Consider the following 16278-nt stretch of genomic DNA (forward strand, 5'->3'; position numbering starts at 1 on the left):
CAGTTCTCTGCCCACAAGAATCGTGGCTGATGGAGAGATACTGCTTTGTATAGGCATGTTTATTGTCAAAGCTGTGTATGTATATGAGCAAGGCAGGCCAGATCTCAGGGAAGGCATTGCCTCAAGCTATAACGCGAACATACCGCTCAAGAGCTGCTGACACTGCAACCAAGGCAGATTCTGTATGGTACAGGAATATCGAGCCTCTTTGATAGGCGATGGAGTTCGGATTATGAGTGGAAAGTCCCTAGGTAACGATGGCGTGGGTATGGCTGGAAAACATTCAGTGAGAGGACAGAGCATTAGCCATCATGATCATGTTTGATCCATCTCCAGGGCATGAGAAGTCGAAAGTTCTTACGTGGTTTGAATTTCTCCACAACTGATGTATGACAGTGCCGCGCTCTTGCTTTCTCCACCGCCGCAGGCCTCAATGGGATTCCAGAGAGATACAGACTGGTCCTCTTCCCGCGGCTTAGTCGCTCGCAAACTCGGACATGGACGCACTTCCATTGTTGGGCGGACATGTTCTTGAACATGTGCCATTCCTTGAGTTTCCATTCTAACTGAGCTTTGCTATGAGAATCTTAGTACCTCGATTTGACGTTGCACTGTGCATAGATTCCTTGGTGGTAGGGTAGGACTTACGATGCGTGAAATTTGTGCATGGTCCTGAGTGCCGTCAAAACGAAGGTCAATGCCATATCTTGCTGTAGATACAGTCGTTGAATGACAGATCTTACCCGCTCCCACTCTGCCTCGCTGATCACAGGATGCCGTTGCCTATGAGACATGGTGGCAGAAGCAGAACGCACAGCATATAAGGTCTTTTGGGGGGTAGAAAGATGGATTCAATGATCTTCCCTGAGTCTGGGCTACGGTATGGAGGGAATTTCGATAGCGAGATGTGGAAAGTATATGTCCCATGCTTTCGGATGGATTTACTTGAGGTTCAAATACATGGGCACACGAGGCGGCATACAGAGTAAATGCGACTGTTGATTGGACTGGCCCGAAATCCGATTCAGCTTTTCCCTCCACCGCGTGCGGCATCAAGCAGACCGTTGGTTTCTGGGCAGCTTGGTCGTGATTGGGTACTTCCAAAATCTGGTTCGGTGTAAGCCCAGCCCCAACCTGGCCTCGGCGAGTAGAAGATGCAGGAAGAATGCACTTTGCTGCTGACCGGCACATTTCTTAGAGCCTGCCGAAAAAGTCATCATGCTTAGTCCCTCGATTCATGATGTGGACACTCCTCATTGGGCGTTGCCAGTTCCTGATTGAACCTCTGTCACTGGTGTTGCTCATCGCAGATTCAAGCACTCAGGGTCGCTCTTGGCTGTTTTGATTCTTCGGCGATCCAGTTGGAACGTCTCTTGTAGTCTATCAGGTACCTTAGTCAAGACTGGTGTGTAGGCATTACGATATTATGTCATATTTCTTAAGTGCACTCTCCGCCGAGCCCCGTCTAAGGCGCCCCTTTCACTGACTACCTATCTATTTGGACAACCAGGCAACAAGCGCGTCATGGAACTCCTCTGGTTGGGAGATCTGAGGCGCGTGGCCAAGCGTGGGGAAGGTGTGAAGAGTCGCGTTGGGGATCTGGGCAGCAACAGCAGGACCGAGGGCAGCAAAGTTACCCAGCTTAGCAGCGACGTCGGGAGGAGACCACTGCTTTCCGATGGCGGTGTTGTCCTTCTCGCCGATCATGAGCAGGGTGCGGGGCTTGATGAGAGAGAACTCGTAGCTGACGGGCTGCGTGAGGACGAGGTCGACGATCTGGGCCTGATTGAGCGCATAGGTGTCGGCCTTGGAACCCTTGTAGATGTTGACCAGCATGTTGACCCAGGTGTCGTACTCGTCCTTCCACTCTCCGACGTAGTAGGTCGCCTGCTCGTATTCCTTGATAGAGGCGTAGGAGCTGGCGCGCTCCGTCACGTAGTTGTCGTCGATGGGGAGGTAGGGGACGCCGAGCGCCTTGTAGTCTTCGAGGCCGACGGGGTTGACGAGGACCATCTCGTCGACCTCGTCGGGGAACATCAGACCGTAACGGGTAGTGAGCATACCGCCGAGGGAGTGGCCCATGACGGTAGCACTCTCGATGCCAAGGGTCTTTAAGAGTCTGTTGGTGTTGGTCGCGAATTGCTGCAGAGAGAACTGGTAGCGCTCAGGCTTGGATGACTTGCAGAAGCCGATCTGGTCCGGGGCAATGACGCGGTAGCCGGACTGAGCGAGGACGCGGATGGTGGTCTCCCACGTCGGGCCGCAAAAGTTCTTGCCATGGAAGAGGACGGCAGTCTTTCCATTGGGAGCGCACTTTGGCTTGATGTCCATGAAGGCCATCTCCAGCTCCTGCAGCTGGGAGGTGAACTTGTACAGCTTGACGGGCCATGGGTAGGTGAAGTTGGAGCCGTTGAGGTCTTCGGGGAAGGAGTCGGAGTTGTCGTCAATTGTGCCCTGGGCGGACACGAGAGCGACGCCGGCCGCGGCGAGGGCGGTGATGACGGAGAAGACCTTCATTCTGACGAACCTAGGTAGGGTTAGCTACGTGGATACTGGGTGAAGTGCCGCATGAGAACTCTCATCGTGCCATTGACAATGTGGATAGCCGACGGAGGTGTGTAACAGCCAGGTTACCACGGCGACAACCAGACAATCAAATAAACGAACAAACAGACTCCTATTCATCATGAAGTTTCAAACAACTTCATTGTGGAATGCGACCGCAGCAAGACTCTACCAGACCGCATAGACTTGGGCTGGCTTCGATTGAGGAATTGACGCAAAGTGAAGCTTACTTACTTAGTAGCGATGACAACTCGACTTCAACTCTGCCAGAGATACCCGTTGACCTGAGCAAAGTGCCAACACCTGGTGCGTGCGAGCGGAAGATCATTTCGCGACTTGTAACCCAGGATGGGCGCCGTCTGTTTATATTGCGAAGGTAGCTCGGACAAGTTGCCGGGAACCAACACGTGTGTTGGAGCACATGGCGGGCATGCAAGGCATGGAATAGCTGCAATATGCACAGAAAAGATGGAGAAGTGAGGGAGGGAGGGTGAGAGGGAGGGATGGAGGAAGACCGAAGCCAGTCATGACGCCGTGCCTCTTTGGGCCGCACAACTGCGTAAGGCGAGATCCATATTCGATGGCTTCGACACTCTAATCTCCGCTGTCCAGTGGGCCTGACAGCTTCGGCTCCGCTGGCGAGTATGCCCCGGACGGTGAGGTGGGTTGGCGCTATTTCTTCATATCGGGTGCTGCGCCGTTCAAGCCGGCCGCTGAGGATACGGCCCGGGTCGGTGGCGCAGGCGGGTTTGATATGACCTTGTGTCTTGGTTGGACTGAATCAAATTCGATACGTCAATGATTTCTATCGCCATTGGTGTGTGGTCGCCGTAGACTTGGCCACCGATCCGTGAGTTACGATAGTAAACATGGCGGATGGACTGGTAACATCGACGGTTGACTGAGGTAAGGTAGGATCTGACGTCGTTCGCGTAATTCTAGCGATGACTTGCCTAGAGAAGCATGCTGAGATCATGACAGTACCAGCAGGATTTCAGCCGGGAATAACGAGATCGAAGGACTTTTGCAGGGCCCTGGTCGTCACCAACACGAGTATGGGAGGGGAGGGTATCTCATACAGAGGCATCCTTGTGAGGTGCGGTGGTGCGCAGTTCTGCTGACCCATGTTCTAGGTCTCAAAGGCGTCCTCACTCCTTAGGGTTTGATCTTCCTGAAGAGGCGCGGTGTCTGTTCTTATCGACCTGCGATGCGCAGCTGAGGCGACAGAAGATTCGGTGATAGACAAGATCGGCGTTGCACAAATCTTTGGTTGCCATTAATGCCAGCCTTCGTCACGATTGCTGTACATGGATCAATCTCACAGACGAACGTTCCCGTAATGTAGATGGGGTTGATTTCATTCGTCCTGCCACACATCCCCGTCCTTCGTCGCAGACCGGCCGAGATCTTGGTTGGTCAGTGCCATGAACTGTCGGTCGAACGTCAATAAGATAGAAGTTTTGCTAAAACAGTCAGGTTGTGGCTCGTAGCTCGTATTCTGTCGGTCTACTGAACCGCCCGTCGTTACGTATTTGCAAATTTCTCTTCGAGATCTCCGCCATGTTCAGGTGAAAGAACACCAGCCTCTTCCGACTTAGACCGCAGCAACTTCATCTTAAGCTGTTGCTGATGACAGGGATGCTTGCATTGGTAGTGCTTCATCCCGGCTATCCGCGGCGGGCGCCAGTGTCCGACCGAAGAACACACAGAGAGAGGGGGAGGGGAAAATCCCTCAGAAGGGTGTCTCGGCCGATGGCACACGGAGCGTAGCTCGCCAGCTTTCATGAACAGTACCATTCTGCTGCCGGGATGCCATGGCACCCATGGTTATCCATTGGACAATTTGACAAGCAGACTTGGGTGCGTGGGATCACAATCCTTCGATCATTTACAATATTTGTTTACCTCATCAGGATGCCTAAATCGGGAAGGCCTAGCGAAGGAGGATTCTTTGCCCTGAGGCCTGCATATCTTCATCGAAAACCACCTAGGAGAACCACAGAACTTGGGTAATGCCAAGTGCGGTTCCTGGAGGCAATCCGCACACACCACGCAGCGAACATCGCTGCCCAGAAAGGAAGCTCAGCGCCGTTGACCGAGAGCTCTATCGAGTGACTGCATCATGAGAGTATCTCGGTGACTAAAGTAACGGCTGCCTTTTCCGTTTGGACGGGTTATCTGTTCGCCAAGTTCAGCCAGGATACCACCTCACCTTAGGTACACTGGATGTCGGACACTTCGTCACCATCACAGCAGCATCGGATGTCAGATCTCAATCGCGGCCGGGTGGTTGCAACGAGAACAGACGGACATCCCACCAAACTGAGTTGGCGGGAGCGGGAACCAGAACGGGACGTTGGCGCCAACAGCCCCCAAGCCCACAAAGCCCCCCTCAAGTCCTCGCAAAGGGACCACAAGGCGGACGATATTGTAGTGGTGTGGTGACATTAGGGCCCAAAGAACGACGGGCCCAGGGCGCACAGACGGGCCTCCGGATGCTACGGATGGGCAGGGAACTTTAAACGAACCTGTGTGATGGTCGCATGCAACTTCAGTTTACCCAAGATGAACTGCAAGCCACAACGAAAACTCAATGGCAAGTAACATTCCGAAGTGCCCATCGAAGGATCTAGTCGACGCCAACAGCCGGACTGCGGCGTTTCTTATACGTGGTACAAGTCAATAGTGGCGTAGCCTCATGACGAGTTCCAACAAAGATTATTAGCATGAAAAGCCTCTGATGAGTGAGCTGATTTTGTCGGACCAACAAGGGGAAAAGCCATTCAGCTTATGCGAAGAGGACCACCGGAATCCGCTACAGAACCCCATAAACCCTCCACGCCCCGTCTCCTCATCCGACAGAACGTCTGACCATGGATCTGGTGGATGTTGAAGATTTTGACGAGGAAAAAGAAAGCAACGGAATCGATTCCTTCGACATGTGAAATCCTGTACTCCGTTTAGGACCACTGGTACAGAATCACCTGCGCCTCATTTCCCAGAAATCGTCAACAACACCCGGGCTGTGGGCACACTGTTCGTCCTTCAAGTACGGTAGAGCCTAACCTAACTGGTATCGCTGTCCGATGCCCATGTCTAGACCTCTTCCTAAATGTGTAAAGATGGAAAGGCAAAAGAGTGACAAAGATGAGGGTGCCTGGATGATCCCGGTCAGGTACATGTTCGTCGGACATCTCTTTTGGGCTCTCGAAGGCTGTTCTCTTTCATGCAGGCCTTTATGTCGAGGACCATCAATGGTCAATCTCTCCAAGCTTCCGCCTGGTCGGTATAGCATACGTAAGTCCAGGGCATAGAGCCAGATCAAAACATCAGCAAACTTTCACTGGACATTGATCTGAGAACCACAAACGTTTTCCTCAGCAACTGCCTGTTCATTCTACCGAAACCAACACTGCTCCAGAATCAAACGTTTTGTGTGGAAGACATTGGGGACGGTCCAGAATTTGATCCTGGCGACGACCACAAAGGATGGCGGATGCAACGACCCATTCATCCACCCTTTGGTGATCACTCTCCTTGTCCCTCGACCTGCGGAAAACTGCAAGGATATAGAGTTCGTTTCTTCTTGGTCGTCCCGCGATCGGTAATCTAGTCTATCGGTCGTTTTCTGTCTACATGTACCCGCAGCCCTGGTCTTCCTTCACCTGGCCCCCAAACCCGCGTTCGTCCCTCGGCGAACCACATGGTTGGCTATCCACCCTCCTTTCTTGGGAACGGAGACGCATAGTGGCCAACGGTTGATTACTCCTTCGAGTACTGCAGTAGTCTGCAGACTGTCACGCCCGTTTCACGCCACCCTCCTTCTCGGTTTCGATGCAAGGGCGGGCAAGAAAGAGAGTTGCAGACTTGTGCCTGGCGGGAGACATACGCGGGGGGCCGTTGTCTCTTCCTGTTCACATACTTTTTGACTGCCCAATGAAATCCCCGCCTTTCCCTCTACCACGGAAAGGTTACTGAACCCTTCGGACTTGGACGGACGGGCTCTCCCTAGTCTAAAGCCACAAGTTCTGCACAAGATAGGCCTGGCAATGGACATATAACCGTTCGTGGGGACCCAGTCGTCCCAGCTTGTTGGATTCTCCCTCGATCTGCGTCTACCATCTTCCGCTGTTCTGGTGTCTTGCCCACAGACCGTTGGCCTCTCGGGGCCCACAACCTCATCAGACCAGCTTGATCTCCTACGGCTTCAACATCAATCACTGCATATTCGCCATGGTCGGGGGGAACATTCCCGGCGAGAGCAATGCGCTCATGGTGCAGGTGCCGGCCATTGTCTTCTTCGTACTCACGCCCATCTTCGTGGGCATCCGGTTTTGGTCGAGGATCAAGATGAGATCCGGCCTTGGTTGGGACGACTGGACCATCCTGTTCTCGTTCGTGAGTCTACTCTACAAGAAAATCGGTACCATTTTGTTCGCTGACGCTCCCAAGATCTGCTGCCTGACTGTATCGATATTGATGATGATCTCCTGCGAGTATGGGTTCGGCCAGCACATTAGAAACCTGTCTAAACCTAATAAGGTCATGACTTTGCAGGTATGTAGCCAGGAACACCTCATGCCGCTTGGTTGAAGTGAGGTATCATGTAACATCAGTCTGACTATTGATAGTTGTTCTACGTTGCACAGATCTTCTACAAGATCACCATCAATCTCACAAAGGCATCGATATTACTCCTATATCTTCGCATATTCGTCCAGCGGTACTTCAGGATTCTTTGCTACACACTACTCAGCATCATCCTGGCCTACATGGTAGCGACCTCGGCCTCTTCGATATGGCAGTGTACCCCTATTCCGAGGGCTTGGGACAAGACTATTCCGGGCACTTGTATCTCGCTTACTATGAACTGGTATGCGAATGCGGGATTCTCTATCGCTACCGATATCCTCATCATGGCATTGCCGCAGCACGTTCTGTGGCAGTCGAAACTCCCTCTCAACCAGAAGAGGCTGCTCATGATTGTCTTTGCTCTGGGCCTTTTCGTCACGATCACGAGCATCTTACGTATGACGACGCTGAACTTTTCCACCACAAGCCCAGACACCACTTGTAAGTAACAAAAAGACTCCATATGACTTCAAACATATGCTTACATATTGACGCAGTCGACATTGCCTCCACGCTCTGGACAGTCGTCGAAGATAATGTCGCCATCATCTGCGCCTGCCTGCCAATGTGCCGTCTACCCTTGACCTACCTCTTCCCAACATACTTCGCGACTAAGAAAGGGTCGTCTGCCGGCAGCTACAACACAGGCTCCGCGCCGCGAACGAACAACAGCAACTTCATCCACGCCGGTACGAGCCGCAACGACTGGCACCCATACCAAGGCCGCGAAGAGAAGAACGGGATTCATCTGACGAGCGTGCATGCCAGATCAAAAGTTGGGGACGATACGAGCGAGGAGTACATCCTACCTACAGCCGCCGACGAAAGGCGTGTGAGGACTCCGAGCGAGGAGGTGGAGGATCGGCGGGCTATCAGGAAGACGACGGCGTTTCACATGACTTATGACGAAGAACGGCCGAGAGTATGATCCTAGGGATATAATGTGACGGAGAGGACAGCTACGAGTAAAAAGTATGATTTCCCGGAAATGTTACTACCTAATCCTCGTTCTGCGAGGTGTAGAAACACCTTAGACCGGAAGTGACTACGCCGAATCTTACGTGACTCACTTTGAAGTGTCCTTACCTCCATCCGCAATGAAAGAAGGGTTATGTGAGAGCTATGGTATGTTTAAGCTGCAAGAGACGCAATAATTCTGTCGCGCCCAATGCAACGGTCGGTTGTAAAGCTGTCATACCGGCTGACATATTGGCCAGTGGTGTTCAAAAGTAAAACGTCCTTATTCTGTCCATACAGCGGGAACTCCGCGATTTCCTGTCCATGGGGATTTCCGCTTAGAGTGAAGCTGGTCATGTATCGCTGCAAGGCGATCGCAGTCTCTGGACTAGACATACCAACCCCGTTATCGGAAAAGGTGTATGCAACATCATCGGCGTGCATGGCTGGGTATACACCAAACTCGTACTGATGAGTCGTGCCATTCAGCGCTCTCACGAGAGCAAGACCATTGCACCGGAAAAGCAAGTCCTGCATGGTGAGGGAAGTACGAGCGATGTGGTCCGTGTATCCATAGGAGCCATTGAGAATGGGCGGGTACAGCTCCGTTGCCATGTAATCGATCGAGTCAGCGCTGGCTCCGGGAAGGGTGACGGACATCCATTCGCGGTAGCCAGCGTCGTCTGTGATGTCGAAGGAACCGAAGAAGAGACCATCGTTGGTGTTTGAGCCAGCCATGACTTTGACTTTGGTATCGAACTTCCCCTCCGAGATCAAGACTGCAGGCTCGGCCGGGACAAAGGTGCCGTCAACTACCGGGCTGAAAGTGAAGCTTCCCAGGCGGCCTGCAAAGACCTGATCGCTGTTGGCTGCAATCACAGAGGCAGCAGGAAGCTGCCTAGCTTCGGCTAGAGTGCTGACGTTTAAACGCGATAGGAATTCGGCAAAGATATCGTCCTGGTTCTGGGCTGGCGGAGATGGGAGGATCGCTGGGGACTGCGGGATAATCTGTTGGAAGGGAACGGAGCCCTGGGAGCCGCCGAAAGCCTCCGGGGATTTCCGTATTAGCCTCTTTCACCCCCTCAAATCACTTTTCCTTGACTCACAGTTGTCTGAAATACGATCGAACCTCCTCCAGCGGACTCTCCTGCAAGAGTCACACGAGCCGGGTCTCCGCCGAAAAGGTGAATGTTTTGTTGAATCCACTCCAGCGCAAGCCTCTGGTCGAGGAGTCCAGCATTGGCAACGCCTCCCTGGGATGTAAATTCTGGGCCGCTGAGGAAACCAAAGGCACCAAGGCGGTAGTTGAGAGCCACATAAACAAAATCGTGGTTGCCTTGTCTTAAGAGACCAGCAGGCGAACCGCTGTTTAGTCCAGCCTTGGAGCCAACGTCGTAGCCACCGCCGTAGATCCATACGAAAACCTGTTTGAGTAGCCAGTGTCAGCTGAGGAATCTTAGTTTCTTTGAAGAAAGGGAAATCGTATGGATCACAAGATGTTCTACTTACGGGTGCTCTAGTAGCAGTCTCATTGGACCTGACAGCATCAAAAATCTTCTTCGGGGCCACCACGTCAAGAAACAGACAGTCTTCGCTAGCTCTCGAGTCGAGGAGCTGACTAGCAGATATCGAGATGTTAGGACCGAATAGGTATTGGTATGCTTGTTCGATCAGGCTAGGCGTCCATTCCGGGAGGGCCTGTGGGCAGATTCGGGCCTCTTCACCCTTCTGCACGATAGACCTGTTCGTTGCAGGAGTTGCCGGGGCAGCGAATCGAAGATCTCCAATTGGTGGGGCTCCATATCGAATGCTGGAAAAGTTGTACGCTTCACTCAAGGTCTGTGATGGGTGAGCTTTTCAAGGATGGCAAAATCAAGTGTCGTTGCATTTGGGGCAATTGCCCTTCAAACACAAGGTTTTACTTACATCGAAGTTGAGAGCTTGATGAAGCTCGTAGCCTAAGTCTACAATCGGTAGACTATTTGTCGTATTGCCTGTTTCGATGCATGACGCTGAAACGAGTGAGGTGCAGACGAGCGTGATGGTACCTGCAACGAAAGAACGCATCATGGGGAGAGCGAAGCCGTGTTAATCTTTGAATGATGACAAGTGAATCGAGTGTGCTTGCGAAAGAACGAACGAAGAAGAGAATTTGGTTTCTTTTAAACATTTCTACTGCTTTTTTGCTTGCCTCTCTTTGCTCTACTGAAGAAGACAGTCTTGATTGCTTCTACTGCGTCTCGCGGGTCTCCACTGACCAACCAGTCTGTACGGACGAACCTTGAGCCGTGATGCAGCCAGCTGACGTCTGTAATTGCTGCATGTTGGATTACGATAGCAAAAACCAAGACTATAAGTCAAGGGCAAGGGGGCTTGAGTCAAGCTGCGGCCCGATTCCTTAGCTGAGCAGACACCAGCGCGGAAACAAGCCGCTCTTCTTTCCTCTTGTGCGTCTTCTCTTTCTTTCTAGAAGGTCTGTTCCTCCTCCACTCTAGCCGTCTTCACCACCTTGCCAGGGCACGCCGGCATTCCATCAGCCGGGATATATCACGACTTGAAAATAAGCGAGAGAGAGAGGAGGGAGGGAGAGAGAGAGAGAGAGAGAGAGAGAGACGCCATGAAGGTATTCGGATAGACGATGATGTGTATGGCTCGGATTTTGATTGGGTAGATACGCGTACGTGGCTGTCTGTAGTAGCCTGTAATGCTAATATCCAAGCCCGGGGCCGGATCCGTCAGCTCGGTTTCGGGAACGATTTGAACCGGTTTAACTGCCGGGTAAGGCCATCCAGGAGCTACAGCCAGGGACACGGAGAGTCATTGTGGAGTGAAAGCTGTTTCTGTACCATTTCCGGGTCCATAAAGCAAGCAGTTACTTTCTTAGCGGGCAAGGAAGCACGGCCATGTCAGCGACACTGCGAGACATACTTGTTCCTATGTCCGTACACTCCGTCTAAAAGACTGACGTAATGATGTTAAGTCCGTTAACAACAAAAAATACTTGCAACTAGAGTTGGCTCACACGTACCTGTCAATTTCACATATTTATTAATCAATTATTCCGTAGTAAAAATTGACTGTATTACTGGACAAGATAATACACATTGTTAGAACCTACGTGGTCGCATTTTTAATTTTCTATTCGTCAAGACTGAGCCACCTCCTTGGCAATTTCACATATCCAACCTTCTCAAAAAATGACCAGAGTTCTTCTTACCGGAGGCAGTGGCTTCATTGCTACGCATATTCTGAAGCTTCTTCTTGAACGCGGGTAGGAGACATTCCAATTCGCGAATAAAATGTATATGCTGGTCTCAACTAAAAGCATCCATGTAGACACTCTGTGGTCACAAGCGTCCGCAACCAAGCCAAAGCAGACGCTATCAAGCAGTCATATCCTGAAATCGGAGCCGACAAATTGTCCTTCGTCATTGTTCCCGATGTGGCTAAGAGCGATGCATTCACCGATGCCGTCAAATCTGACCCACCATTTGAGGCGGTCATTCATACTGCAAGTCCCTTTCACTTCAACGTGACTGACATCAAGGCGGACCTCCTTGATCCCGCTATCAACGGAACAACCGGTATCCTCCAAGCTATCAAGCAAAATGCCTCGTCGGTTAAGCGCGTGGTCATCACGTCATCCTTCGGTTCCATGATGGACATTTCCAAGGGGCTATGGCCCGGTCACACTTATGACGAGAGTGACTGGAACCCCATCACGATGGAACAGGCGTTGCAGAGCGCTGGCGCTGGTTACTCTGGTGAGTTGACCCCTACTGTCTCGAGATCGCGCTGAATGCGGCACTTGATAATTGCTATGTATCTGACAAGTATACAGCAAGCAAGAAGTTTGCTGAAAAGGCAGCTTGGGACTTCCTCGAGGCCGAGTCTCCTGCGTTTTCCATTTCCACAATCTTACCACTCCTCGTCTTTGGTCCTGCTGTGCAGAGCCTGGCTTCCCTTGATGCCCTCAACACCTCAAACCAATTTATCCGCAGCTTCATTCTTGGCGCGGCGAAAAAGGAAATTCCTCCCACTCAGGTCAGTCCATCTTCCCTGCCGTAACTCCGATTATTTCGACGCACTTCGGCTGACTCGAGTGTGTATCACAGAACCCCATCTTCGCCGATGTACGAGATGTGGCATTTGCTCATGTAGCGGCCATGGAGAAGAAGGAGGCTGGCAACAAACGCTTCTTTATCACGAACGGCTACTGCTCAAACCGTGAGATTATTGAAATCATCCGAAAGCGCTTCCCGGAATACAAGTCAGCTTTGCCTTCCAAATGCACTAAGGGCGGTGGTACGTGGAAACTTTGATTGTAACTTATTCAATGATCACTGACCGCTGTCTAGAACTGCCCAAGGAGGTTTACCAAACGAACACCACACGCAGCGTCGAGATTCTGGGCATGAAGTACGCGGATTTCGAACATTGTGTTATTGACACCATTAGATCCTTTGCCTCCGTCAAGCAGTAGCATCACAGTGCTCGGGTATCGGGGGAGATGACATCAAAATTGTAGCATATCTAGCATAGGAATGATCAGGATTGCTTCTATGTTCGAAATGTGTTAATCCATAAGGGTGATGTGCGATAGTCTAGAATTTGAACTTCAAGTAATATTAGAAAACCCCAAACCCGAAGAAAATGATGCTGCTATGAGGTGGTCTATCAACGTAAAGTAATCTGCACAGCAATATCCTAAGGCATGAAGTCCTGCGCCATCATGTACGCTTCATTCCTGGCCTCCTCATCATGTAGAACCCCACTATGGTTTCCGGACAAGAAGGGGGTTTAGGGAAGCCATGGTTTTTCGTCAAACGGACGTAATGAAGCCTACCATTTTTGCAAATTGTAAACCGATAGAAGAATGAGACAAACAAGTATCGGTTCAAATAGAATGTTTGATTGGTAGGAGCATGTATAGTAGTTTCATGCGTGCTGATGATCCAAGCAACCTGTTGTTGTCGTCTTGTTCCAACATCGGCTGGGGACCGATAATGCGGCCGACGCGGCCGCCTGCGATGACTGAGTTCGCTAGAGGCCCAGAGCCTCTAGTAGGTAGCAAGGAAGGTTGGAACCAAACATTCAATCGAAAAGGACACAGTATAATTGGAAACAAATTCTACCTAAAGTATCTGAAAAGAGACCACTTATGAACTGAATGGGGTGAGAGTCTGGAGTTCCCGGCTGGATATTCCAGCGCGGGCAATGCGGCCGCATGCCGCACGTTGACTAGTGAGTGGAGGGAGGCGCAATGCGGCGACGCGGGGATACGGTAATGAGATGCATGCTTAGCCAAATCGACGGCGGATGAATAGGATACTTCTGGACTTACGAACATTAATTCCGAGAGAGGGCATGTTGCCTGCGCGCTGGTGGCTTTTTGTATGTCTGAGAATCGAGTATAAAGGGTCAGGTCGGTCGATTTGACATAACCTGGTGGGAGTTGAAAGCATATCACACCTCATTATACTTTACATCTCTATACACTTCAAATCCCCAACAAGCGGCTGGTCAGTCTCCCATTTTTACATCATGTCTTCAAAGTACGCCTCTTCCCATCTTTCTCCTCAAGGTCCTGGGGATGCTCGTCCTACAGCCCTTCAAATCATCAAAGACGAGGGTGTTGAAGACAAGCTCTCTGACAAGGTTGTCCTCATCACTGGCTGTTCCTCCGGCCTAGGAGTTGAGACGGCGCGTGCGCTATTGGTGACAGGTGCAACATTGTACCTGGCGGTTCGCAATCCCGCCAAGGCGAAAGCTGCCTTGGGCGACATGTCCCAGAACGACCGAGTCCATCTCTTGACGCTTGACCTGAATGATCTCACGAGCGTCAGGGCCTGCGCCGCAGACTTCGCAACAAAGAGCAAGATCTTGAACATCCTCATCAACAACGCGGGTGTTATGGCGACACCTGAGGGCAAGACTTCCGATGGGTTCGAGACCCAGTTTGGCACCAACTATGTCGCCCACTTCCTCTTCTTTCAACTCCTCAAACCTATTCTTGTTGCCTCCTCGACCCCAGAATTCCCTTCGCGGCTAGTCAACGTCTCTTCAAGCTTGCATAGAGCCTGCGAGGTCCAATTTGACAATTTTAATTGGACTGGAAACTACGACCCCTGGAAGGCTTATGGCCAGAGCAAGACTGCTCTTGTATGGATGGCCAACGAGGTGGAACGCCGGTATGGATCTCAACACCTCCATGCCTTCAGTCTCCACCCAGGGGGCATCTTGAGCGGTCTTCAGCAACATGTCCCTGTCGAACTGAAGGAGGCATGGGGGAGGAATGAGGCCCTCGCCAAGCATTGGAAGAGCGCTGAGCAGGGAGCCGCGACTACTGTGTGGGCGACGGTCAGCAAGGACTTGGAGGGCCGGGGTGGTAAGTATCTTGAGGACTGCCAAATCATTGGTGCATGGGATCCCGCAACTGGTGATGTTGGCTCGGGATACGCTACGTGGGCGTACGACCAGGAGAAAGCTGAGAGGCTGTGGTCATTGGGTCTCAAGCTTGTCGGGCTACCAGATGCCGAGTAAGGCCATCCTTCGGACCGCCTGGAGATGCTATAAATAGTACGAGCTTACTGGTAGAAGCATGAGATCTTAAACAGTACTCTAAAAACTATATCGTTGCATGCACGATCAAGTACGCAGGCTAAGTATGCAAGAGCATCACGTAGTGTTGTAATTGACAAGGCTATTGTTCATCTTTTCCAAACCTCCCATCTCAAGCCGTACGTTTAAAACCTGAAGTAACCAACTATTTGGTGAGGACTCCCACAACATGGGGGATCACATCGCTGCTTGACTCATCCGGCGGTTGGGCCAAGTCCACCTCGCTCCATGAGCCAACCTGCCTCAAGGTCTGCCCAGTGGCTCGGCACAATTGACAAGAACCCATCATGTGCCCCCAAAAGATATTTGTGAATTCTGGGAAACAATGTCAGTATGATGCATGTCCGAAGGTGTAGGAAGGTTTCTCACGTTGAAAAAATGGGATAAACAGCCCTTGCTCCGCCTTGACATGCTCAAAGACGTACCATCGGCCGCCCTTCTTCAAGTAGTTGTAAAGCAGCTGTATGTTCTTCTCAGGCTCCGGAATGCTGCAGAGGCACTGGACAGTCATGATGCAGTCGACGCTACCGGGCTCGATCCGTCCGCCCCAAGCCGACTCATTCTGCAAATCCTCAATGCCCACCGGCACAACCTGGTAGGTTCCTTTTAAGCCGACCTCTTCGACACGTCGTTTCAGCGATGCAGCAGAAACCGGGTTCGGCTCGACGCCGTAGATCTTGGTCGGAGCTGCACGGGACTCGGCCTTGGCGGACCGGACGACGGTGGCGAGCGACTCGGTCCACATCCCACTGCCGGCTCCGATTTCGAGGACAACACCTTCGATAGGCTTGCTGGTGCCTCTTTCGGAGACCCGTCCGTCACGAATTCGGCCCTCCAGGAGCGGCAAGACTTTGTCCTCTGCGCTGGCTTTGGCTTTGGGGCCCATGAATTTCCAGAACTCGCCGAACCAGGCCTCTTTGAGTGCGGACCAACTCGACAGGGTCTTGACGTCACCGGTGATGGCGAGTTTGAAGATGGTCAACCATAGGTAGATCAAGGAGATGGTCATGAAGAACCATGGTAGCACGATCTTTGCCAACATTGTGATCATGTGAGGCGGTTCGATTGGTAGCAGAGACGTGAATACCCGCAGTGGTATCACTGCGATGCTTTTGATGCTTTAATACAACATAAATTCGGAAACTTTACGAGATGTTTCCGTCCTCTTAGTCAAAAGCGCTTGAGCACGGATATTTTGGCGCCATAGAACGGCAGCAGAATGCAACGGAGACAAAAAGTTTGCCCCTCAGTTTCAAACCCCGCGCCGCCTAAGGTGGACCGGTCATCTCCAAGACGTAAGTCAACATACCCACTTCCTGGCACCCCCCTGTTTCTGGCACCCACAAAAACGCGAAAATCCACCACAACCCAATGCCCACCCCCAACCTCCTTTTATCACAACATTTTCAATTCGCGTCCAAATGGGCTCATCTTTTGCACATGTCTTCTTCTATATATAATGCCTCAATATACCGAAGATCAGCTTCGTCAGGCTCTCGAGGA

At 51.6% G+C, this 16278-nt stretch overlaps 7 protein-coding genes across 7 annotated transcripts; 3 read left to right on the top strand and 4 right to left on the bottom strand.

Annotated features, from left to right (window-relative positions):
• Positions 1–126: 126 nt before the first annotated feature.
• On the bottom strand, positions 127–539 carry CTAM01_14911 (uncharacterized protein; the record flags this gene model as incomplete). Its single annotated transcript, XM_060530910.1, has 2 exons — positions 127–266; positions 362–539. 2 exons carry the CDS (start codon positions 537–539, stop codon positions 127–129), a joined length of 318 nt encoding a protein of 105 aa, XP_060374525.1.
• Positions 540–1494: 955 nt separating this feature from the next.
• CTAM01_14912 (uncharacterized protein) lies at positions 1495–2517 on the bottom strand (the record flags this gene model as incomplete). Its single annotated transcript, XM_060530911.1, has 1 exon — positions 1495–2517. The coding sequence occupies one exon, from the start codon at positions 2515–2517 to the stop codon at positions 1495–1497; it is 1023 nt and encodes a 340-aa protein (XP_060374526.1).
• A 4281-nt stretch (positions 2518–6798) lies between these two features.
• On the top strand, positions 6799–8125 carry CTAM01_14913 (uncharacterized protein; the record flags this gene model as incomplete). The annotated part of the gene is made up of 4 exons (XM_060530912.1): positions 6799–6963; positions 7018–7122; positions 7197–7638; positions 7695–8125. The coding sequence occupies 4 exons, from the start codon at positions 6799–6801 to the stop codon at positions 8123–8125; spliced, it is 1143 nt and encodes a 380-aa protein (XP_060374527.1).
• Positions 8126–8328: 203 nt separating this feature from the next.
• Positions 8329–10224, bottom strand: CTAM01_14914 (acetylcholinesterase; the record flags this gene model as incomplete). The annotated part of the gene is made up of 4 exons (XM_060530913.1): positions 8329–9201; positions 9261–9578; positions 9664–9993; positions 10081–10224. 4 exons carry the CDS (start codon positions 10222–10224, stop codon positions 8329–8331), a joined length of 1665 nt encoding a protein of 554 aa, XP_060374528.1.
• Positions 10225–11351: 1127 nt separating this feature from the next.
• CTAM01_14915 (dihydroflavonol-4-reductase) lies at positions 11352–12637 on the top strand (the record flags this gene model as incomplete). The annotated part of the gene is made up of 5 exons (XM_060530914.1): positions 11352–11425; positions 11491–11918; positions 11996–12198; positions 12270–12459; positions 12513–12637. 5 exons carry the CDS (start codon positions 11352–11354, stop codon positions 12635–12637), a joined length of 1020 nt encoding a protein of 339 aa, XP_060374529.1.
• Positions 12638–13698: 1061 nt separating this feature from the next.
• On the top strand, positions 13699–14697 carry CTAM01_14916 (oxidoreductase; the record flags this gene model as incomplete). The annotated part of the gene is made up of 1 exon (XM_060530915.1): positions 13699–14697. One exon carries the CDS (start codon positions 13699–13701, stop codon positions 14695–14697), a length of 999 nt encoding a protein of 332 aa, XP_060374530.1.
• Positions 14698–15103: 406 nt separating this feature from the next.
• On the bottom strand, positions 15104–15817 carry CTAM01_14917 (uncharacterized protein; the record flags this gene model as incomplete). The annotated part of the gene is made up of 1 exon (XM_060530916.1): positions 15104–15817. One exon carries the CDS (start codon positions 15815–15817, stop codon positions 15104–15106), a length of 714 nt encoding a protein of 237 aa, XP_060374531.1.
• Positions 15818–16278: the final 461 nt, after the last annotated feature.

The sequence above is a fragment of the Colletotrichum tamarilloi genome (assembly GCF_030869305.1).
Source record: "Colletotrichum tamarilloi strain Tom-12 chromosome Unknown Scaffold_139.1, whole genome shotgun sequence".
In the NCBI taxonomy this organism is placed as follows: Eukaryota; Fungi; Ascomycota; class Sordariomycetes; order Glomerellales; family Glomerellaceae; genus Colletotrichum; species Colletotrichum tamarilloi.